At 43.5% G+C, this 23,937-nt stretch overlaps 2 protein-coding genes across 2 annotated transcripts; one reads left to right on the forward strand and one right to left on the reverse strand.

Annotated features, from left to right (window-relative positions):
* Positions 1–1,812: 1,812 nt before the first annotated feature.
* On the forward strand, positions 1,813–10,054 carry LOC311107478 (synaptotagmin-like protein 4; the record flags this gene model as incomplete). Its single annotated transcript, XM_084149973.1, has 16 exons — positions 1,813–1,931; positions 2,209–2,424; positions 2,772–2,881; positions 3,181–3,292; positions 3,424–3,579; positions 3,682–3,787; positions 3,983–4,088; positions 4,229–4,326; positions 4,471–4,560; positions 4,965–5,143; positions 6,959–7,061; positions 7,495–7,656; positions 7,823–7,925; positions 8,021–8,147; positions 8,357–8,565; positions 9,220–10,054. The coding sequence occupies 16 exons, from the start codon at positions 1,813–1,815 to the stop codon at positions 9,372–9,374; spliced, it is 2,151 nt and encodes a 716-aa protein (XP_084006099.1). The 3' UTR covers positions 9,375–10,054.
* Positions 10,055–10,488: 434 nt separating this feature from the next.
* LOC311107479 (sushi repeat-containing protein SRPX2-like) lies at positions 10,489–22,414 on the reverse strand (the record flags this gene model as incomplete). Its single annotated transcript, XM_084149974.1, has 10 exons — positions 22,071–22,414; positions 19,449–19,529; positions 19,084–19,275; positions 18,686–18,862; positions 18,015–18,138; positions 17,804–17,925; positions 11,355–11,534; positions 11,063–11,196; positions 10,774–10,895; positions 10,489–10,669 (listed from the first exon to the last, which is right to left on the reverse strand). Exons 1-10 carry the CDS (start codon positions 22,138–22,140, stop codon positions 10,489–10,491), a joined length of 1,383 nt encoding a protein of 460 aa, XP_084006100.1. The 5' UTR covers positions 22,141–22,414.
* Positions 22,415–23,937: the final 1,523 nt, after the last annotated feature.

Consider the following 23,937-nt stretch of genomic DNA (forward strand, 5'->3'; position numbering starts at 1 on the left):
GTATCCTTCCTGCAGGCTCATCCTGACATGACCCTCCAGCATGACAATGCCACCAGCCATACTGCTCGTTCTGTGCGTGATTTCCTGCAAGACAGGAATGTCAGTGTTCTGCCATGGCCAGCAAAGAGCCCGGATCTCAATCCCATTGAGCATGTCTGGGACCTGTTGGATCGGAGGGTGAGGGCTAGGGCCATTCCCCCCAGAAATGTCCGGGAACTTGCAGGTGCCTTGGTGGAAGAGTGGGGTAACATCTCACAGCAAGAACTGGCAAATCTGGTGCCGTCCATGAGGAGGAGATGCACTGCAGTACTTAATGCAGCTGGTGGCCACACCAGATACTGACTGTTAGTTTTGTCCCCTTTGTTCAGGGACACATTATTCCATTTCTGTTAGTCACATGTCTGTGGAACTTGTTCAGTTTATGTCTCAGTTGTTGAATCTTATGTTCATACAAATATTTACACATGTTAAGTTTGCTGAAAATAAACGCAGTTGACAGTGAGAGGACGTTTTCTTTTTTTGCTGAGTTTATATACTGTATATATATTTTCTACTGCTCGACTAAAAAAAGTATTGGTCGACCAACAGCCTATCGACCAGTCGAATAATTGGTGTCAGCCCTAGTGTGAATACTAATGTAAATGAGATATTTCTGTATTTAATTCTCAATAAATTAGCAAAAATGTCTAAACATATTTTCACTTTGTCATTATGGGGTATTGTGTGTAGACTCTAAAATGTGGAATAAGTCAAGAAGTATGAATACTTTCTGAAGGCACTGTACATGTTACTAAGCTGCTTTTTGAGGTTTACTAACTATCTTGCTGCCCATATTTACTGCTTTGGACAGTTTTGTCCTATTCTTGGCACTCAGGTTTCCATACCATATGGTCATGATGAAGCAAACAGTACTTTCTACCAGACTTTTGTACACCATTTCAAGAATGTGCTGGCTCACACCAACACTGTTAAATTCCTGAGCAGATAAAAACGTTGCCTTTGCTTCTTAAAAATATAGTATGTTCACAGTAAAATTCAGAGTTGTCAAGAAATGTATGTGCCTTTTTAAAACTGTCAACCAGCTGAACAGGTTGATCACCGACTGACTATTCAATGTCTTCTGAGGTTCTGGATTCAACTAGAGCTTGAAGCTCATAACTGGAACATGGCCGATGACAGGCTTGATGTCAGGATTAAACAAATGGTTTAACCAGTGCACTCCACCCGCTGCTCTGTGTCCTTAGAGGGTGGGAACCCTGCGATATGCTGAGCTCGTGTTGTTTTTGCATTTCCTGTTCCCATTCCCTCGAGCAAACGTTCACCTTGTCAGAGAGTTTCCCTATGGGGTTTAAAACCACATGGATCCTGGATATTATTTGTCACGAGCTCATCTATCTACTGTATATGTGTGTGCAGAGTGTCTGTCAAAGTAAGATTAGGTAGAGACTATTTTCCCATGTCTTCCTGTTATAATTTACTATAGGATGACATGCTGAAATAAAAACACTATCTGTATGTCAACAAATGTTGTTGATTTATGCTGCTGATGTTTGGGATTAGAAGGGATTTTCACACTGGTTTTCACTGTGATATCATGAGAGTGATTCCAAATGGTAGCTACTGTGCTTGGTAAAGCAGGAGAAAAGCATTTTCAGGCAGAAACCACAAAGGACAATTTATAGATAGATAGATAAAATAATATGTTCCCATTTCGTGCCTTCTAAACTCAGCCCTGGTCTGCTCTTTGGCTAGCAGGAGCCTGTCTGGCCTAGGGTGACAATTCCTGAGGGGTTTGCCTGGGACGGAGGTGCCATGCCACAGGCTGCAGACATGATCAATGTGGCCTTCCTGACCGACTCGGAGCGGGAGCTGATCCTGGAGGTGCTGCGGAGGGACGAGGAGCTGAGGCAGGCTGAGGAGCACCGTGTCCGGTGAGAACTCCCCTTCCCGGCTGCATCTCAATATTCCTAAAGTGGCTTCCTCCTGCCCTTGTCTCATTTCCTTAATCGGATCTGAAAAGACAGGACAGATGAAAACAATACAGTGGATGGCTGGTGGGAATTTAGCATTCACCTCATCAGCTCAGTATTTCACAAGTGCAGATGGAGGAAGTCACTAGACTTTCGACATCCAGTTAGGCAAAGATGTCAACACAGACACCAACAGGCAAGGGTCTAACCAATGTCTCCCCCTCCCCCATTGTTTCAGGAAGCTGAAGACGGAGCTGCTGGACATAAAGAGGAAAGGGGCCAAGCGTAGCAGTGGGAGGTACAGTGAGCACAGCTGCGGCCGCTGCCAGGAACCACTGGGTCCACTGTCTGCCGGCTCCAGCCAGTGTAGGGCATGTAAATACCAAGTGTGCCACAACTGCTGCTCAGTGCGCCCCAATGGATCCTGGGTGTGCAGTGTGTGTGCTAAAGAGGCGTAAGAGTCAATTTTTCTGTACTGTACATCACCCCACCCTGTCGTATAGCATCTCCATAGCGATGATCCCTGTGTTTGCTGTATCTATATGCAAAGTGTGGTGTTATTATTAGTTTCTAAGTCTCTCACTGTACAACGCCCACGAGGAGACGATAATATTTTCAGCAGGTATACATTGTGTGTGAGCCGCGATGCACGCTATGCATATCTGTTGCATTCTAAAGTCATGTAAAAAAATAAAAATAGGGCAGCGTTTTTGCACTGTCAGCATGTCACCCTTAGAGTTGTGGTCCATACATTTGATTATGTTTTAACGTGGTGGTAATGTGTGGTATTATTTTCTCCAGTGATCTGAAGAAGTGCACTGGAGACTGGTTCTGTGACCAGCGAGTCAACCGCTTCTCCACTATCACTGGACACGACATAGTGAGAAATTCCCTCAAAAAGAGGCCCCCATGTGAGTCCAGGAAACACCAAGTTGTGGGCAACGCTCTGTTCAATTGGAAACTATAATCAACTCTCACTGCTGGTGCAGAATGGAATGTCATTGTCAGTGTTGTGTCAGCATAGGAATTTGTCCTATTTTCTCTACTCAATTTCAATATTGAATGTAAGAAGCTCCATTACTGCATAACTTTTGTTCATGTACTTTTTAAATTGCACTTCCCAGTAATATATTCCCTATCTGAATGAATGAAGCCACTGTCAGCATATTACCAGTTGCCTGTCATGCTAAAGCTCGGTATTCTGTTTTAGTGAGGGAGAACATGGGAGAGCTCCTGTTGAAGAGTACAGAGTTGAACCCCAGCCAGCCCCCCACCCCTGTTCCCCGACCCAGACTGAGGGACCTAGCAGCCTCCAACAAGGAGTGAGTCCTATTTCCATCTGGGGGGACAACACAGGCTTTACAATCAATAGTGTGATGCAGTTACTGTAATATGTGGATGGAGTTTCAAGTCAACATATAACATTTTGACACTGTTATTTCGACAATCTCAGTCTGCTAGACGAAGCCTCAGAAGAATCAGTGGGAGTTAAGACCAAGGAGCAGCAGGAGCAACAGCAGCGCAGGGACACTGAGTTTGCAGAGAAAGCCAGCCTGAACAGTGTCATGACAGAGACTGAGTCCTCTCTTGGGACTCCTCTCTTACCAAGGTAAGTCTACATCCAAACAAATAGGCCTATAGCATTAGCGCTACATGCTAACAAAACTGCTATTGGGATGTTTGCTCATTATGAATGGTGTTTATGATCCAGGAAGGAGGAGAGCACAGGTCAGTCCAGTCCAACAGGGTCCATTATGAATGTTCTAGTCAAAGCAGACCACATCAGTAGCCACAGCTCCACCTCAGACGCAGACACGGTGAGGAGACCGTTTACCCATCAATCAGGTGTTGGGGTCAATTCCATTTCAATGCAGTCAGTCAGTCAAGTCGGCAAGTGAAAAGGACACATGAAAAATAATGGAATTGACCCTAACCCTGTATTAGTCCTCATGTCTCCAGCCAATACATATTATACTGTCACACCTGACTGTAACCCTTGTCTCTTTCCATAGTCTTCCGTAGTGAATTGTCGTAGTGTTAGTCCCTGCACAGGGTCTGTCGCATTGGAAGATGGCGGCGTGTTCAAGAAGAGCATCAGACGAGTTCAGAAACCCTCCGGTGAGACTCTTGTGTGTCTGTCCTCTCAGTAGCCCTGACTCCCAAACTCTATTCAAATATTGTTGTTTTTAAGGGCTTCCGGCCTGCTTGAGTTAACGAAGACATGCTCCATTTAATGTGTCTCCATGGGTTTCACTCAGAATTCACGTCTGTGCTGGACCTGCGTGAGGAGGGGGCTGAAGCATCAGAGGGCTTTATGGGTGACAGGAGCAAGTCTGTGCCTGGGCTCAATGTGCTGGTGAGCAGTAACCCTTCCTCATTACAGACTCTAAAGCATAATGCTTCACTATACTATAAAATACTTTCTTATAGTGCTAGTATTGAAGAGAAATGCAGTTGCGTTGTATTTTTCATGATTTGAAATTGTTTGCTGTGCTTGCAGGATGACGAGGAGGATGATGAAGATATTGATAACTTGGTGAGCATCCATAGAAAGGTGGCCTCAAGTACCTCAAATCTTCGCGGCTCCAAGGTAAATGCATGCGATTCTCACTTATCCTATTTTCAAAGGTTCTAGTTAGTGTGTGATGCTATTTTTAGAGTTCCTCAAGATATTTCTCGAACCAGAACTTTGAGACAATTCAGTATATCCTGGTTCGTGTTGTGAACTGCTGCCTAATTAAGTTACCATGGCAACAAAAGCTCACGCTCAGATTTGCTTCAGGGCATGCAAATCTGAGTCTGACCTTCATTGTCACCTTCCTCATTTGTGTGCTTTCCAGGAAGTTCATGTTACTTGATTGGATACTCTACATTTACCTTTCTCGTCAACATTTTTGCTCATTTTGAATTCCAGGTTCTAGAATTGTAGTCAATATCAATGCATTCAAACCAACTACTAACATAATTATGTCTGTCTGTCTGTGTCCACCACAGAGCACACTGGGCAGTCTGATGAGTATTTACAGTGAGGCAGGAGATTATGACAGCGTGGAGGTGAGCGGGGACATAGTGTTCTCTATCAGCTACGATGACACCACCCAGAGCCTGGCCGTCCTTATCAAGGAGTGTCACTCGCTGGCCCATGGGGACGCCAGACGCCAGCACTCAAACCCGTGAGTGTCCCCTCAGGACTAGGGTCTAGTAGTTATCTCAGTAGGAAATGATGGGTGCATCTCAATAATGTTTCCTCTCCTTCATATCCCCACATCTGAAAACACAGGGTGGATGAAAGTCATGGTGGATGCCGATCTGGAATTTTCTTTCAACAAAGCTGTTTTACACTATTCAGATGCATTCTATCATGTCATTGCCAACAGTGATAGTATCCCCCACTCCTTCAAGTGAGACCAACACTCTATTCTACTGTAGGTTTCAATTAGTCTCGTCATGTTTTCATGATGACAGTAGATGAGAAGCGCTGTAGAGAATGATTCCCAATAATCCTGTTGTTTACTCTAGACACACACTTCAGTGCTATTACTGTATGACATAACGTAGATCAGGGTTCCCTAACTGGCGGCCCGCAGACCAAATTTGGCCCGCGGGTGGTTTTATTTGGACCCCCAAGTTTTCTGAGCAACTTTTATTTACTTATTTTGTTAGACATAATACACAAAAAAAAACACCAGGAAATCAGCTCCAAGTGATTTTAATTTAAGAAATCTGTTCCCAATTATTCCCATGCATAATAGAGATATATGTGATCATATACAAATGTAAGCAAGGTTTGAAATTATTATGTTTTAGTCAAACATTATCTGTTTGGGCTTCTTGCGGTCAATTTGCCATCTACAAATTATTTGTAATTATGTACCGGCCCCCCGACCATCCGCTTAAGAGAAAATCGTCCCGCAGATGAATCTAGTTGATGATCCCTGATGTAGATCAGCTTAGATAAGACCCTGTCCTGTTTACAAAATGTTTGATGTGCCCAGAGGTCATTATCAGAGTTCCAAAGGAAGAATTGTGAAGGTTACATTTAACGGAAGAAAAATACGAATTTGTAGTTTGGAAATGTAGGCACTAATTGTTTTGTAGTCAACATATACTGAACAAAAATATAAACGCAACAATTTCAAAGAGTTTACTGAGTTAAAGTTCATATGAGGAAATCAGTCAGTTGAAATAAATTCATTAGGCCCTAATCTATGGATCTCACATGACTGGGAATACAGATATGCATCTGTTGGTCACAGATACCTTAAAAGAAATGGGGCCTCAGGTACTCATCACGGTATTTCTGTGCATTAGAATTACCATCAATAAAATGCAATTGTGTTTGTTGTCCGTAGCTTATGCCTGCCCATACCATAACCCCACCGCCACCATGGGGCACTCTGTTCACAACGTTGACATCAGCAAACCTCTCGCCCACACGCCATACACGTGATCTGCGGTTGAGAGGCCGGTTGGACGTACTGCCAAATTCTCTAAAACTACGTTGGATGCGGCTTATGGTAGAGAAATGAACATTAAATTCTCTGGCAACAGCTCTGGTGGACATTCCTGCAGTCAGCATGCCAATTGCACGCTCCCTTCAAACTTGAGACGTCTGTGGCGTTGTGTGACAAAACTGCACGTTTGAGTGGCCTTTTATTGTCCCCAGCACAAGGTGCACCTGTGTAATGATCACTGTTTAATCAGCTTCTTGATATGCCACACCTGTCAGGTGAATGGATTATATTGGCAAAGGAGAAATGTTCACTAACAGGGATGTAAACTAATTTGTGAGAAATATGTTTTTTGGGCATATGGACAATTTATGGGATCTTTTATTTCAGCTCATGAAACATGGGACAAACACTTGACATGTTGCGTTTATATTTCTGTTCAGTATAGTTTCTTGGTATTGCAGGACCAGATGGAATGACTTAATTTGAACTCTTTAACATGTAGAAAAATATTCCTAATGTTTTTTTGTCCTGCAGGTATGTCAAATGCTACCTTCTCCCTGACAAGTCTCGCACGGGAAAGAAGAAAACCAGCATCAAACGTAACACAGTGGACCCCACTTACAATGAGACCCTAAAGGTGATGGCCTCTGGAACTGCAGAAGAATTACTGAACAAACTGTGGACACATCTCTTATTACTCAATGGCTGGTCGTTAAGTTGATAATGCCTCCACCTTCAGTAGGCAGTAAGATTGATACCCTGATGAAGACAGCTTGTCTGTCGAAACGTTGGTTATTAGGTTATTAAATTATTGCATCTGAGAGTGTGCAGCTCTCCTTCTTTTTCAAGTAAGATTGATATTGGCATTCAAGATAAGGAGAGTTAATCGCCGTTAGTGACTGACAAACAAATATTTATTTTGTTGCTGCCCTTTTTTAACTCAGAGTATAGTGAACAGGTAACTCCGATGCAAAGGCCAGGGTGGATGGAAAAATGTACTAAGATGTAGTTGACGGATCAGTGAGAGCAGGGTGTCACTCCCTCACACTTCCTCTCTTCTCCTCCTCCAGTTCTCCATCAGTCGCTCCCAGGTGCTCATTCGTTCCCTCCAGCTCTCCGTCTGGCACCATGCCCGCTTGGGCCGTAATGCCTTCCTTGGAGAGGTGGAGGTGCCTCTGGACTGCAGGGACCTCGACGCCGGCCACGAGGAGTGTGTGGCGCTCATGGGAAAAGTAAGCCTGAATAGTCTCCATCACTAGGGCTCAGTTGTTCCTGGTCAGGTCACATGGTCAGAAAACATTGCAGGCCCTACACATCAATCACTAAATGTATTTCTAATCTACAGTATACAGTACAACCCTGTGGTCTAGTGGTTTTACTGACTATTGTCCTCTATAGGCGTCACCACTACAGTCCTCTGCCTTCTCTCAGTACAAAGGAGAACTGTTGATTTCCCTGAAGTACGTCTCGACCAAGAAACCACCCACTGAAAAGACTAAAGGTAGGAGTGTCCGTGTCGACAGAACAGCTCAGCCAGCACTATCTGTGTCAAACCAATCCCTACCAGTGGCTGTCTGACACCACTATCTCCCCTAGGCAAGACTCTCTCTCTAGGCAAGAAGTCAAAGACGGAGCAGGGAGGGGAGTTGCACGTCTTGATCAAAGAGGCCAAGAACCTGACGGCAATGAAAGCAGGGGACACGTCGGATTCCTTTGTGAAAGGGTTAGCTGACGGCATGATGTCACTATTTCTTCACGTTCACTCTAACAGAGATGAATTTCTTTTGTTTCATCATCCTCACTCGAGAGATGGTGCAACTCCAGCTCATTTGAAGAAAAACATACTTTATTGATTACAAGGATATAGCATTTGTTTCAGCCACCTAGCCTTCATCAAAATGTAATCCTTCTCACTCATGCTTTTAATCCTAGGTACTTGTTGACATCGAAGGCCAAGTCCACTAAGAGGAAGACTCCGGTGGTGAAGAAAACTCTGAACCCTCACTACGACCACACATTTGTGTTCAAAGACCTGACCCTAGACCAGCTAAGTGAGATGTGGCTAGAGCTGACCGTGTGGGACAGGGAGGCCATGTCCAGTAATGACTTCCTGGGTGGGGTTCGACTCAGCACAGGCGCAGGTAATGACACAACACCTTGTTATCTTCCTGGGTGGGGTTCGACTCAGCACAGCCACAGTTAATGACACACAACACCTTGTTGATTTATGGTGGGGAAGTATTAGCCTATATCCATCAGCAGTATTGCTCTACCGTTTTATGTGTTTGATTCAATATTTACTATTCAGTTGTAGGTCACCTATTTTGCCAATGTTAAAGTTGGTAGTAAAGTGAAGCTACCTCAGAGTTCAAATGGCCAAGATGCAGTAGGCCTATTGTTAAAATTGCTTCAAAAGTAGGACTAATCTCACTCCCAGACACTTCCGTCCAAATGTGTGAAAGGTCTGGTGGACTAACGTGTCAAACATTCGCTTTCGTTTGCCAATACAGAAAGACCGGGAGAAACCCCCAGGGCAAATAGCATTGGCTTAATCTACCAAACAATCCCACAACACCTTCTCCCTAACCCTCGCAGTCGTGTGATTTGCTAAAATTAAATGACAAATACTTTACTCAGTAGGTTACTCCCATAGAATTCTATGGTCATTCCAACGTAGGCCAACTTTGAAGCATTGATATCCCAGGCTTATATGTGCTGTGTGCAATAGCCTGGGGACGAGGTTGGGACAGGACAGACCTACTTTAGTTCAGTGTTTCTGGTGTCCTACTTTTCAGCCACACTGAAGGTTGGGAAGGAGGAAGTGGAGGCGGATTCAACAGGGGAGGAGGTGACTCTGTGGCAGAAGATGATGCAATACCCTGACTCGTGCGCAGAGGGCACTCTTCCATTACGCTCCTCTATGGGCAAGAACAAGAGCAAGAGCAAGTGAAGACGCCACACTCCACCTCGTAACCTGAAAGAAGAGCTATGGACACAGGACAATCCCTCAACTTTTTATCACCATCATTATCTGTAACAAAAAGAGACTGTTGTCATATATACAGCTGTGTCTAACCGTAGGCACCATCACGACACTATTGGCCTAAAACAAGTGATTTGAAAGCAGAGTATATTCACCTGAGAGCTTCAGGTTTTTGATAGAGGTATCATTTAATATTTTTAAATATAAGGTTGTCTAACTATACAAATGCTTTTTGAGATAAAAATCGGCACTAACCAAAGAGTTTTGATCAAATTCAACAACTCATGTTTAATTTACATTTTATCATGCATTTCTTGAAGCTGAATTCTATCCATATTCAGCAAACCACTCATTATTAACTATGGCGCTTGATGGGGGTTGCTGGTGTTTCAGTTTCAGGCAGAATCTCTGTTCCACTCTTAAGGCATTGAATTCATTTTGGTCCATGTCACCTCTTGTGTTATGATTCATGGTAATTGAATGAAAACTACTGTGCCTGTGATAGGGATTTAAATATTTATGTAAATATTACCAGTAGCACAAAGTGAAGGAGACCAATTTTATTTCTCAACTTTTATGCTCTTTTATTTATAAGAGTCCTATGACTGTATCAAATATTTTATTCACCTAATAAATATGAAATGACTAAACCTGTAATCATCCACATTTGTTACACCTGTCTGTGCAGTACAGAAGGTGAAGTAAAAGTCCCTACATTTCATTACATTTACATTTTAGTCATTCAGCAGACGCTCTTATCCAGAGCGACTTACATTTAGTGAGTGCATACATTATATTTTTTTATACTGGCCCCCCGTGGGAATCGAACCCACAATCCTCTAACAATACACCAATCTCTATACTTTTAGACCTGAAAAACAGGCTACCTCTAAGATCTCTTCATCTATCAGCCAGTGGAAACATCTCACTACCAGAGCTGTTCTGTTTTCATGTTTATCTCTCTATTCTGGGCCAGCTTGGTGTCCATGATTGTATCTCTAGATAGCAGAGCCTTTTCCTCTGAGCTGATATCTTTGTAAAAGTGTCTGACCTCCCCAAGCCACCAGGGGGCACTCAAGTCTTAATCACAGAGGTCGCTGTGTAACTCCAGCCGCCTTCGTTCTTCTTCGTCCAACAGGTTATTGTCGATGTATGAGAAGAGCTCATCGGATGTGGTGGGTGTGATGAATCTCTCGTGGTCCAAACCATCCTTGTCCAGCAGCACCATGTTGAAGTAGGATCTGGAGATCCGGAAAGCCTGCCTGTATCACAGTACGAGATGACCATTTAGTGTCAAGTCAGTGATGGTGTATTATATTGCCTGAAGATGCAGTACAGCCAACATGATTATGTGAAGTCACCTTACCTCAGACCCTCAATGACCTCAGTGTCCAGGTGACGTCCCTTGATGAGGCCCACTTCCTGAGGAGGGGACCCTAGCAGCTCAATCACTGTCACTCGTCGTAAGTTCAGACCACAATCTGCTTTCTAGGCATGAAAACACCCCAAGCGTTGTCACATTCATACAAACAAGATGCTCATATTTCATTGACTAAACAGCTTTTTATTATGTCCTGTAGTAACTAGAGTTGTTGAGAAAAGAAATCCCCTGACTAGCAGATAATGCCCAAACCATCCAGGTGTCTCGGACTCACCTGGACCATAAGGTTCTGGAGCTTGTAGTCTCCATGGGCTACGTTAGGTGCCGACACAATTAGAAGCCTCCTCTTCTCATAGAACTGGTCCAGGAGGCCAGAAGCTGTATCCACATCTGTTTTAAACTCCATTGCTACAGTACACACGCACACACAATCAAAACAGAGTATTGTTGTTGGTATAATCACTTCACATGTACGGGTTCAATTGAAGACACAACAAACATGTATGGATTCAATTTAAGACAACAAACCAGAAGGTCATTCTCTGTCATTGGTTCTCAATACTAACTGACACACTCGGCAGAGGCCTCAGTCCAGCTGTGGTCGTACTGGCAGACACGGCTGGAGGTCCCCCTCCTCTCCTGGCCCCCGACACAGTGGTACTCGCACACCGCCCCGTAGTTGTTCCCGTCAGAGTCACAGGTGAGGTAACCATGGAGAGGGGGCTTGAGGACTGGACACCTCCTGACTGGGGAGAGACGGAGAGCAGGGCTAAGCTAAGGACCCTGGGACTAAACACCTCCCTCTGCATCTGGATCCTGGACTTCCTGACGGGCCGCCCCCAGGTGGTAAGGGTAGGTTACAACACATCTGCCATGCTGATCCTCAACACGGAGGCCCCTCAGGGGTGCGTGCTCAGTCCCCTCCTGTACTCCCTGTTCACCCATGACTGCATGGCCAGGCACGACTCCAACACCATCATTAAGTTTGCCGACGACACAACAGTGCCTGATCACAGACAACGATAACACAGCCTATAGGGAGGAGGTCAGAGACCTGGCCGTGTGGTGCCAGGATAACAACTTCTCCCTCAACGTGATCAAGATAAAGGAGATGATTGTGGACTACAGGAAAAAAAGAGGACTGAGCACGCCCCCATTCTCATTGACAGGGCTGTAGTGGAACAGGTTCAGAGCTTCAAGTTCCTTGGTGTCCACATCACCAAACTATCATGGTTACCCGGACTATTTGCATCAGCACTCCTACTCTGAGACGCTATAGGGGAATTCCGACTCGAGTTAGGCGCGCGTAAATGGAATGCAATTCCCTTTTTATGCACTTTCCTATCTACAAGTATTATGACATTGAAATGTTTTGAATTTGTTTTACCCCTTTTTCCTCCCCAATTTCGTGATATCCAATTGGTATCAAGGCAAGCCAAATCCTCCCCTAACCCGGACCAATTGTGCGCCGCCTCATGGGTCTCCCGTTCACGGCAGGCTGTAACGCAATCTGGGATCGAACCCGGGGCTGGAGTGACGCCTCAAGCACTGCGATGCATGGCCTTAGACCGCTGCGCCACTCGGGAGGCCCATGACCTCCAACTTAAGTATGACAATAACATGCTATTCACCCACTCTTCGTTTCGGGTGGAGATCAAATAAATGAAGGTGTGGCGGAGGTGTGTCTACAGATAAACCATATTCTAACCTTGACCTACACTACATGACCATAAGTATGTGGACACCTGCTCGTCGAACATCTCATTCCAAAATCATGGTTATTAATATGGAGTTGGTCCCACCTTTGCTGCTATAACAGCCTCCACTCTTCTGGGAACATTGCTGCGGGGACTTGCTGCCATTCAGCCACAAGAGCATTAGTGAGGTTGGGCGATTAGGCCTGGTTTGCAGTCGGCGTTCTAATTCATCCCAAAAGTGTTCGTTGAGGGCAAGGCTCTGTGCAAGCCAGTCAAGTTCTTCCACGCCGATCTTGACAAACCATTTCTGTACGGAGCTCGCTTTGTGGATGGGGGCATTGTCATGCTGAAACAGGAAAGGGCCTTCCCCAAACTGTTGCCACAAAGTTGGAAGCACAGAATCGTCTAGAATGTCATTGTATGCTGTAGCGTTAAGATTTCCCTTCACTGGAACTAAGGGGCCTAGACCGAACCATGAAAAACAGCCCCAGACCATTATTCCTCCTCCAACAAACTTTACAGTTGGCACTATGAATTCCGGTAGGTAGCTTTCTCCTGGCATCCGCCAAACCCAGATTCGTCCGTCGGACTGCCAGATGGTGAAGAGTGATTAATCAGTCTAGAGAACGCGTTTCCACTGCTCCAGAGTCCAATGGCGGCGAGCTTTACACCACTCTAGCCGACGCTTGGCATTGCACATGGTGATCTTAGGCTTGTGTGAGTCTCCTCGGCCATGGAAACCCATTTCATGAAGCTCCCGACGAACAGTTCGTGCTGACTTTGCTTCCAGAGGCAGTTTGGTAGTGAGTGTTGCAACCGAGGACAGGCGATTTTTACACCCTACGCGCTTCAGTGGTCCCGTTCTGTGAGCTTGTGTGGCCTACCACTTCGCGGCTGAGCTGTTGTTGCTCCTAGACATTTCCACTTCACAATAACAGCACTTACAGTTGACTGGGGCAGCTCTAGCAGGCCAGAAATGTAATGAACTGACTTGTTGGAAAGGTGGCATCCTATGACGGTGCTATGTTGAAAGTCACAGATCTTCAGTAAGGCCATTCTACTGCCAATGTTGAACTATGGAGATTGCATGGCTGTGTGCTCGATTTTATACACCTAAAATAGCCGAATCCACTAATTTGAATAGGTGTCCACATACTTTTGTATATTAAGTGTAATTCCACCACCATTACGCGCGAGGAAACCATGAATAAGGTCTAGCGAACCTACCGGTTCCAAGTGGAAAAAGCATCCATTTTATTTTTTCCCAATAGAAATAACAGCATTCTTCATGCACTGTAATTTACAACTTGATAAGAGCTAGGTAAATGAGTAATCCGTTCGGATAAGGGAATTGTAATAAACACTTGTTTTTGATCTATTTTACCTTATAATCACTGGACATAAACGTGAAACCAGTCATATGGCAGCAAACTGAAGCATATCAACATATCAACTTTCCCACAGTAAAGTTTATGAAATGCTGTGCCATTATGCAGAATTTAAATTGTACGGGCTTTTAACTTGAAGGAATGGGCATTCTCAAATGTCTTAATTATAGCCTCCCCAGACTGTCTCTGTTTCCTATGTCTATCATGTTAAATATTAGCCACTATCAGTATCGACTGTCAGTAGGCCTAATAACAACACATATTCAACTGCCAATTTACTGTTAGTTCCCTGCAGTTGGTATAGTCTACATTATCATTCAATTGAATTACATTGTTTCATTTACCTTCTTTGCCATTAGTTTGAACCCGACACATGGTGCAATACTTGGCCGCGTCACAGTTCCTGAGTGGCGCAGTGGTCTAAGGCACTGCATCGCAGTGCTAACTGTGCCACTAGAGATCCTGGTTCGAATCCAGGCTCTGTCGCCGCCGGCCGCGACCGGGAGACTCATGGGCGGCGCACAATTGGCCCAGCGTCGTCCAGGGTAGGGGAGGGAATGGCCGGCAGGGATGTAGCTCAGTTGATAGAGCATTGCGTTTGCAATGCCAGGGTTGTGGGTTTGATTCCCACGGGAGGGCAGTATAAAAAAAAGATATATATGTATTCACTAACTGTAAGTCGCTCTGGATAAGAGCGTCTGCTAAATGACTAAAATGTAAATGTTAGTGCAGGCAATAGACAAGGGTATAGCCTACTATTGTACACTATTCTCTCTACTTCCAAACGCCTGAAGGTACCACGTTCATCTGTACAAACAATAGCACGCAAGTATAAACACCATGGGACCACGCAGCCATCATACCGCTCAGGAAGGAGACGCCTTCTGTCTCCTAGAGATGAACGTACTTTGGTGCAAAAAGTGAAAATCAATCCCAGAACAACAGCAAAGGACCTTGTGAAGATGCTGGAGGAAACAGGTACAAAATGATCTATATCCACAGTAAAACGAGTCCTATATCGACATAACCTGAAAGGCCGCTCAGCAAGGAAGAAGCCACTGCTCCAAAACCGCCATAAAAAAGCCAGACTACGGTTTGCAACTGCACATGGGGACAAAGATCGTACTTTTTGGAGAAATGTCCTCTGGTCTGATGAAACAAAAATAGAACTGTTTGGCCATAATGAACATCATTATGTTTGGAGGGAAAAGGGGCTTGCAAGCCAAAGAACACCATCCCAACTGTGAAGCACGGGGTGGCAGCATCATGCTGTGGGGGTGCTTTGCTGCAGGAGGGACTGGTGCACTTCACAAAATAGATGGCATCATGAGGAAGGACAATTATGTGGATATATTGAAGCAACATCTCAAGACATCAGTCAGGAAGTTAAAGATTGGTCACAAATGGGTCTTCCAAATGGTCAATGATCCCAAGCATACTTCCAAAGTTGTGGCAAAATGGCTTAAGGACAACAAAGTAAAAGTATTAGAGTGGCCATCACAAATCCCTGACCTCAATCCTATAGAACATTTGTGGGCAGAACTGAAAAATCGTGTGCGAGCAAGGAGGCCTACAAACCTGACTCAGTTACACCAGCTCTGTCAGGAGGAATGGGCCAAAATTCACCCACCTTATTGTGGAAAGCTACCCAAAACGTTTGACCCAAGTTAAACAATTTAAAGAAAATGCTACCAAATACTAATTGAGTGTATGTAAACTTCTGACCCACTGGGAATGTGATGAAAGAAAAAAAAGCTGAAATAAATCATTCTCTCTACTATTATTCTGACATTTCACATTCTTAAAATAAAGTGACCTAAGACAGGGAATTTTTAGGATGATTAAATGTCAGAAATTGTGAAAAACTGAATTTAAATGTATTTGTCTAAGGTGTATGTAAACGTCTGACTTCAACTGTAAATGTACTAAAAACGAATTGAATAAACTCCACAAGAAAATGTGTTGGGCAGCAAGTGGGAGGGTTTTCAGTGGTTAAATTAAACGTATTCAGAGCGCGCAAGGTAGCCACACACGCAAAGTGTGTTACGCGACTGAATAAGGTAAGTCTGAATACCAAATACCAAATACTGAGAAGTGTGTAGGATAGGCATTCATTTCCTAAGTCTGAATCGGCCCCTTTGTGAATAGGACCCAAAACAGGCACCTTTTAACAGTACACACTGAGCTGTATGGGATCAGCCCTCTGAGTAATGGAATATGACGACTCTTGGATGCCTCTAAAGTAGGGTTCCCAACTGGCAGCCCGCGGGTGATTTTATTTGGCCCCCCAAATTTTCTGAACCAAAATAATGTAATGTTTTAATTTTTTTTGGGGGGGGGACATAAGACTGTAAAAACACCAGCAAATCAGCTCCAAGTATAAAATAGATATATGTGATCGTATACAAATGTAAGCAAGGTTTGAAATGATTATGTTTTAGTCAAATATTACATCTGTTGGTAATAATGTTCCGGCCCCCTGACCATCCGCTCAAGAAAAATAAAAACGGCCCACAGCTGAATCTAGTTGATTAACCCTGCTCTAAAGTGTTTCTTGAAGTTCTCGATGAAGGAAATATAATTGTTGTTTATCACTGAAGGAAATGTGAAATGAAAAAAAATATTACATTAAAAAAGAAATTAATCCAGTATTAACTTCCATGATGAAATACATCAATTCAAAGTTGAAAAAAAACCAAGCCATGAGGTCGAAGGAATTTTGGACACAGGATTGTGTCGAGGCACAGATCTAGGGAAGGGTACCAAAAATTGTCAGCAGCATTGAAGGTCTTCAAGAACACAGTGGCCTCCATCATTCTTAAATGGAAGAAGTTTGGAACCACCAAGACTCTTCCTTGAAGATCTCTCTGTACTTTGCTCCATTCATCTTTCCCTCTATCCTGACTAGTCTCCCAGTCCCTGCCGCTGAAAAACATCCCCACAGCATGATGCTGCCACCACCATGCTTCACCGCAGGGGTGGTGCCAGATTTCCTCCAGACGTGACGCTTGGCATTGAGCCCAAAGAGTTCAATCTTGGTTTCATCAGCAGGCTGTCGTATGCCTTTTACTGAGGAGTGGCTTCTGTCTGGCCACTACCATTAAAGGGTTGATTGGTGGAATGCTGCAGAAATGGTTGTCCTTCTGGAAGGTTCTCCCATCTTCACAGAGGAACTCTGGAGCTCTGTCAGAGTGACCATCGGGTTCTTGGTCACCTCCCTGACTAAGGCCCTTCTCCCCCAATTGCAAAGTACAGAGAGATCTTTGAGGAAAACCTTTTCCAGAGCGCTCAGGACCTCAGACTGGGGCGAAGGTTCAACTTCTAACAGAACAATGACCCTAAGTACACAGCCAAGACAACGCAGGAGTGGCTTCGGGACATGTCTCTGAATGTCCTTGAGTGGCCCAGCCAGAGCCCGGACTTGAACCAGATCTAACATCTCTGGAGACCTGAAAATAGCCATACAGCGACGCTCCCCATCCAACCTGACAGAGCTTGAGAGGATCTGCAGAGAAGAATGGGAAAAGCTCCCCAAATACAGGTGTGCCAAGCTTGTAGCGTCATACCCAAGAAGACTGGAGGCTGTAATCGCTGCCAAAGGTGCTTCAACAAAGTACTGAGCAAAGGGTCTGAATACTTATGTAAATGTTATATTTCCATTTTTTTTATTTATACATTTGCAAAGATTTCTAAACCTGTTTTTGCGTTGTCATTATAGGGTATAGTGTGTAGATTGATTAGAACCCCCCCCCCCCCCCTCCCCAATTTAATCATTTTTAGAATAAGGCTGTAACGTAACAAAATCTGGAAAAAGCCATGGGGGCTGAATACTTTCCGAATGCACTGTATAATGGTTTGTCCAGTAAGTCTGGGCTTTACTCTAGTCCAAATGTCAGGTCATTGTGTCTGACATTGACTGTGGTGCCTTACCTTCCACACGAACAATGAACTTGCAGGCAGCCCTGTTTCTGGCTTGGTCATGTGCTGTGTACCGGATAATGTTTATCCCCTCTTTAAAGTTGGTATCTGGCCCCTGGCCTATCAGTGTTACACTGTAAACAGACACAAAGAACAACACATGATTCACCTCCTGCACAGGGGAAGAAGTAGGAGGGAATCAGTTAAAAAAGGACTGACATACTCTAGTGTTTTATCAGCAGTATCCGTGGCAACAGGGGGGTCCCAGGACAATCTGGCTGTTAGTTTCCCAGGCTCAGCGACCTTCACTCGGGACAGGGGACACTTTATTTTTGGAGGATCATGATCTGAAACACCACAGTTTGGTAAACCAGTGAAGAAAAATAATAGAGAATATAAAAATGTCTGAGTTAAATGTTAACATCCTCTGTTGGTCTGGGTCAATTGAATCAATTCATCTTTTGAGGGAGGGGAAATTTGAAGATTAGAAATATCTATTGGTCTTGGTTTTGAGCCAAAGACAGAAAAAGGAATGAAACGTGGAAAGCGAGAGGTACTAGATGAGTATCTGTGTTTTGTTTATGTGGGTGGGAGACATGCCCATGGGAGCTGCCAGGGCTTCTAAAAGTCAGAAACAAACGGAACTGGAAAAACAATTAGCTTGAAAGATGGACTCCAAATGTTTTGCTGTGCTTACAGGGTGCATGTATCTCATTAATTCATGGAAAAAAAAAATATATAATATGCTGACTTAATTACCACTGACTTTATGACCATTCACTTGCCTCCAGGCATATCAAACCAAACACCACCTGAGTTTCACCCCACAGTGGAAAAGCATTAATGAATCATGTCAGTATACTTGGATGTGCTGACTAAACATATGAGCTGTACCTGCACAGATGGGCTCTGCCCCACTCCAGGACCCCCCATCCAGACAGGTACGAGAGTGGTCCCCCTCGATCCGGTACCCCGGCTCACAGATGTAGTCACACCTGGAGTCCACCACATAACCCTGGGTGCAGTGGTACGTGCCGTGCCAGATCAGGTGCAGCACGTTGCAACGAATCTCTGTGGAGTCACCATAGTCAACAAGCTAGACACTGAGTATACCAAACATCAGGAACACCTTCCTAATATTGAGTTTATTCTTAATGTTTTGTATACTCAGTGTATATTACTCCTATGAAAGTGTTTTCTAAAGAAAACTCAGGGCCTTTTTTTATTAACAATAGATGACATGGACCCAATAGACAATCAGCTGTATCTGTCTATAATCAGCCTGTACTCACGGCGGCAGTGACTGGTCCCAGACCAGCGGCGGTTGGGCATGCACAGCACCGAGGATCTGCCCAGCAGCTTGTAGCCACGGTCACAGGTCATCTCGCAGCGGGTGCCTAGGGTGCTGCGGTAGTTCTCTCCTCGGGGGGAGTGGCAGGTCACATCCCCATTGGCCAGGCTCAGAAAGTGACACCATCTTGGATCTGCATCAAAACAATCATGTTTAAACACACACTGGAACGCAGCGCAAGACCAATGTGCTACAGACATATCAAGAGATACTGATTTCAGAACTGTGATGATGTGAGGTATGTAGATTACAAATCTGTGTTGTTGATAATATTAGTGTTGTGAGTGTGTGGTTCTCCTTACTTACGCCTGTAGTTCAGTCGGGGAGTATAGTACTCCTCCTCTGGCATAACCTCATTGTAGCTGCTGTGCAGTGTGGTTCCAGAGCCTGAAAACAATGACAGACTATTATTAGCTCTAATCAGTCATAGCAACAAGGCATAAAACAGATGAAAACCATTTGTCAGCTACTAATGTATTTATGGATGATATGTACTTTCTTTCTCACACATGAACCTACATGTATTTATTAGCTTATTTGAGATAAATATGAAATGATTTTGAGGTAGAACATGAAGAGTTTAATAAAGGTGATGCAGAGAAAACCTCTTGGCATGCTAATGGTTTTCCCACAATCTCAGTTCCGCACAACCTGATTTCTGGTCCATTCCTGAGCCAGCTTACTATTTGACAAAGACCTGGATTTCCAATAACGGAAGTCGAAAAAACCATGGAAACTCTCCAGGGGTTGGGATCCAAAACTGAAGTCCAGTCATAACAGTACATCTCTGAAAAAGGCCAGACTTCCTGGTTGGCTAAAGTTCCATTTAAATCACAACGTCAAAGTGTTTTAGCGTCACATGGAAGGAAAATAAGATAATAAAGAGAGTAGGAAAAGGACTTAACTGGGCACAGATTACACTGAATGTGCACTGAGATCATGACACATGAAGAAGATGAAGTTGGCAAGTAGAGGTCCTCTCTTCCATTTTGAATGTAATACTGGAACTAGTTAGTAGGTAACATCTCTTTTTGCCTCCTCATCATTTGCACAGTAGCTTTAAACCAAGGAGCTGAATCTAACTTTCCATACATTAGGTCTCCCTTACCACACTCATTCTTTCCCCTCACTTGTCAACTATTTCATAAACCCAATCCCTTGAAGGATATTTAAAAGGGACACTACTGTTTAGAAAGAGGGCTGACAGATTTGATTTTTTCCAAGTCTCTGCGCTGAGTATTCTCCCTGAATACTTATAACAACAAAGTGGTCCAGATACTAGCTTACTCAGTCTACAGGGGCTAGTCAATGTGTAATTTAGACCAATGAAAATTCAATTCATGGTGACAAAACTCAACGTTTCTATTCATGGTCATTTGGGCACTTGCAATAGGCTGCTAAACATACACTGGAAAAATTACAATGATGTTACAACACCTTTCATCAAATGCCTTGTTTCTAGTCTGACTGAATAACACATAAACATGCCCTCAGATTCCTAGCACCCAAGTATCCCTCATGTTTGCAAATTCAAGTGAGGATCAACCTTAAAGTATTGTCTATAAACAGACTCTTTGGTATTCAAGATAGTTTACATTTCAGCAGCAATTGTAATCCTTTGTACCATGTCTCATAGTAGACATGTAAGTAGTATTAATATTCAAATATCTCTTTTACATTATTACACTAATGCAGGCAGCTGCTGTGGCCGCCTGATGACAGTGAGGTTGTAAAGCAGACTGCATCACAGTGAGACCAGCCAGGCACACTTCCCACAGCTCTCAGCGAGGCGGTTACTTTACCAGAAAGACATGCAATTACCACTGCAGGGAGAACATCCAACTAGGAGAAATTAGTCAGTCATTCTGGAGAGGGTGGATTTCACAAGCCAACTATTCACAGCAGTCATTCTGTCCTCGTTTCAATGGATATATTCTCATGTTGAGGTTTATAAAGTTGATTCCAGATTAGCATCCTTTGTATTTCAGTTGGAAAAGTGTTAAATTACAGGAGAACGTGACTAATAGCAATGGTGAGACAATGGTCAATCCATTAGCGACTACATTTTCGCTCTGTGGTTTTGCTTTGTAATCAACTGGCAGCAGGCATGAGTTTGGGTGGATCTGAGGTGCCTCAAATCACTGTCTTTTAAGGGCCAAATGAGGGCCTTGGCACAGCTGGTCTGTGCACACTCAGTCATTTGTCTGTGATTGGAGTTGTAATTACACAGGTCTGAGAATGAGTGACATGCTCAACATCAGAGGAGGGATAGATATAAATCACAGGTGTCTGTAGGCTTACTACAGTGATGACTTCTATTTACCTACAAAACTTTTTCTTAATGAAAAAATGCATAGATGGCATATTTGGGCTTATTTGCCCTCTCTTTTTTAACTGAAAAAGAATGTTAGAAGAGTGGTTGAGTTTCTGTTCAGGAAATACTCCCTGCTCTCTCTGTATTCCTTCAGGTCCCTCTAAAGATCCCACCACAGCTGCTTCTCTTTACTGCCTTATTACTGTGGTGATGGAGGTATGTCCCCACTCCCCCATTGCATGGAACCTATTATGGGCCATTGATGACTGACAGGGAAAGCATGTGTCTGTACTGGCAATAATTATTTTATAGTAGCTTACAAAAGTATAGTTTCAAAGTATGTCCGAATATAATCATAACTGCTTATTCAGCATGAGGAATAGAATAACATTTGCATACATTTTGTACATCAAGGCTACTGCAAAGTGTAATCTTTGAGTAAAGAAACAGAATAATAGTCAAAGTGAAAGAGAAAAGTATCTGCCCACTGGTTACAGACGTCAATTTAAGGTCTATTCTACGTTAAATAAAAGGTTAAATAAAAAAATAGTTCAACTGAAATGACGTGGAAACAAAGTTGATTAAATCCTTGTGTGCCCAGTGGGTGGTCTTACCTTCATTGTGTCCCAGCAGCTCTCTGATAAAGGTCACCATGAATAGTAAAAGGATATGGAATCGTGACATGCCAACACGGTCTTTAGGCGCAATAATTCAGATAAAGGTGGTACTAGGCATCAACTGTAACCAAGGTGGAGACCATTGACCAATGTCCAGCGCTGAAAAATTTAAGGCGAGCTCCAGTCCAGACCCCAAGCACGACTAAACAGTCAATTCATTAAATATATATTTTTTTACTGACAAAATTATTCGAATCGTTTTTTACTTATATCTCTCTGTGGAAAGAAGAACCCACCAACGCTCCAGTCAAACCAGACAGCGTCACTTTTACTGCAGAAGTTCCTCGGTTTCCACTAGTTACTACAGCCACAAAGTCAACAGGTTATGGTTAGCAGTGTTGTTAAGGTTAGGTTTAAAATCACATTTTAAGAAGATACATTTTCGAAATAGGCGGGGTTTATGACCTTTTGGCTGTGGTAACTAGTGACAACCAAGTTCCTCCTCGTTTATCACATATGCGGTTCGAGAAGTTACCACTAGGAGGCGTTGTTGGACTACTTTATAAGGGCTATCATACAGCCCTAACCCTGATCCATCAGTTGTTTAACAGTTCTAGCCTAAATAATTATATTAATGGGGAAACCATTGATAGTCCCTATGCCCAAGAACGCCAAGGTTACCTGTCTAAATGATTATCACCCAGTAGCACTCACATCTGTAGCCATGAAATGTTTTGAAAGTCTAATCATGGCTCACATCAACACCACAATCCCAGACACCCTGGACCCACTCCAATTCGCATACCGCCCCAACAGATCCACAGATTACGCAATCTCTATTGCACTCCACACTGCCCTTTCCACCCTGGACAAAAGTAACACCTACATGAGAACGCTGTTCATGGACTACAGCTCTGCGTTCAACACCATAGTGCCCTCCAAGCTCATCACTAAACTAAGGACCCTGGGACTAAACACCTCGCTCTGCAACTGGATCCTGGACTTCCTGATGGGCCACCCTTAGGTGGTGATGCTTACTCCTACCCATTTGATTAATCAGGGATTAATCAATTTATAGCTAGATACCTCAATATGACAGACATAACTAAATGTATAGCTAGCAACATATAGATGACCAACTAGCTAGATGGAAAATGGTTGTTGAAAAATGGTTGTACATAAATCAACAGCCAGCAATAAATACAGTATCTTTCCTGAAGTTATTATTTTTCTTGTTTTCTGTTGATGAATCATGTTGTTTGTTTTCGATAATTGGGTGGTTTAACACAATTCGATTGAAGAGGGTTTTTTCAAAGTCAGTTTGGTTTCGGTGACTTGCTCCAATTCCACACAATGCTTTTGGTATTGGAGTCCCATCCCTGGCTTTTGAGGCGTCCTCAGGTCAGCACCAAGTGCACATCGTTAATCTAATCAAGTTTCACAAATATTAACTGGTTGGTTCCTATTTACTTTAGTCTGGGACTCCCTAGTATATAACTAATTAATCTGAAGTTAAGCAAAGTCTCAGAAAGCCATTTAAAAAAAAAATCTGGAGTAATTTAAGTAGAATTAACCTAGTCCTGATTTAAATTAAACTCTGTCCGCGAAACCGCCCCTGAGTAAAGCAAGGAGAGATGTTCAAATCCACCTACTGAAATAAATCATGTTTACAAAATTTAATCAAAATGCAGCATCCTTTTTTTCAGCTGTACAATTTTGAAATTGTTGTATTGAATACCAGAACGGATAATTAGGTCAATCATGACGCTGACAGCACACGCAAGAGCAGAACATAAATTATACATGATCAAACATTGAATATACACACAGCAATATTCAGTACTGCAATCAGGGCGCTAACTCT

This window comes from Coregonus lavaretus, assembly GCF_964263955.1.
Source record: "Coregonus lavaretus genome assembly, chromosome: 32".
In the NCBI taxonomy this organism is placed as follows: domain Eukaryota; kingdom Metazoa; phylum Chordata; class Actinopteri; order Salmoniformes; family Salmonidae; genus Coregonus; species Coregonus lavaretus.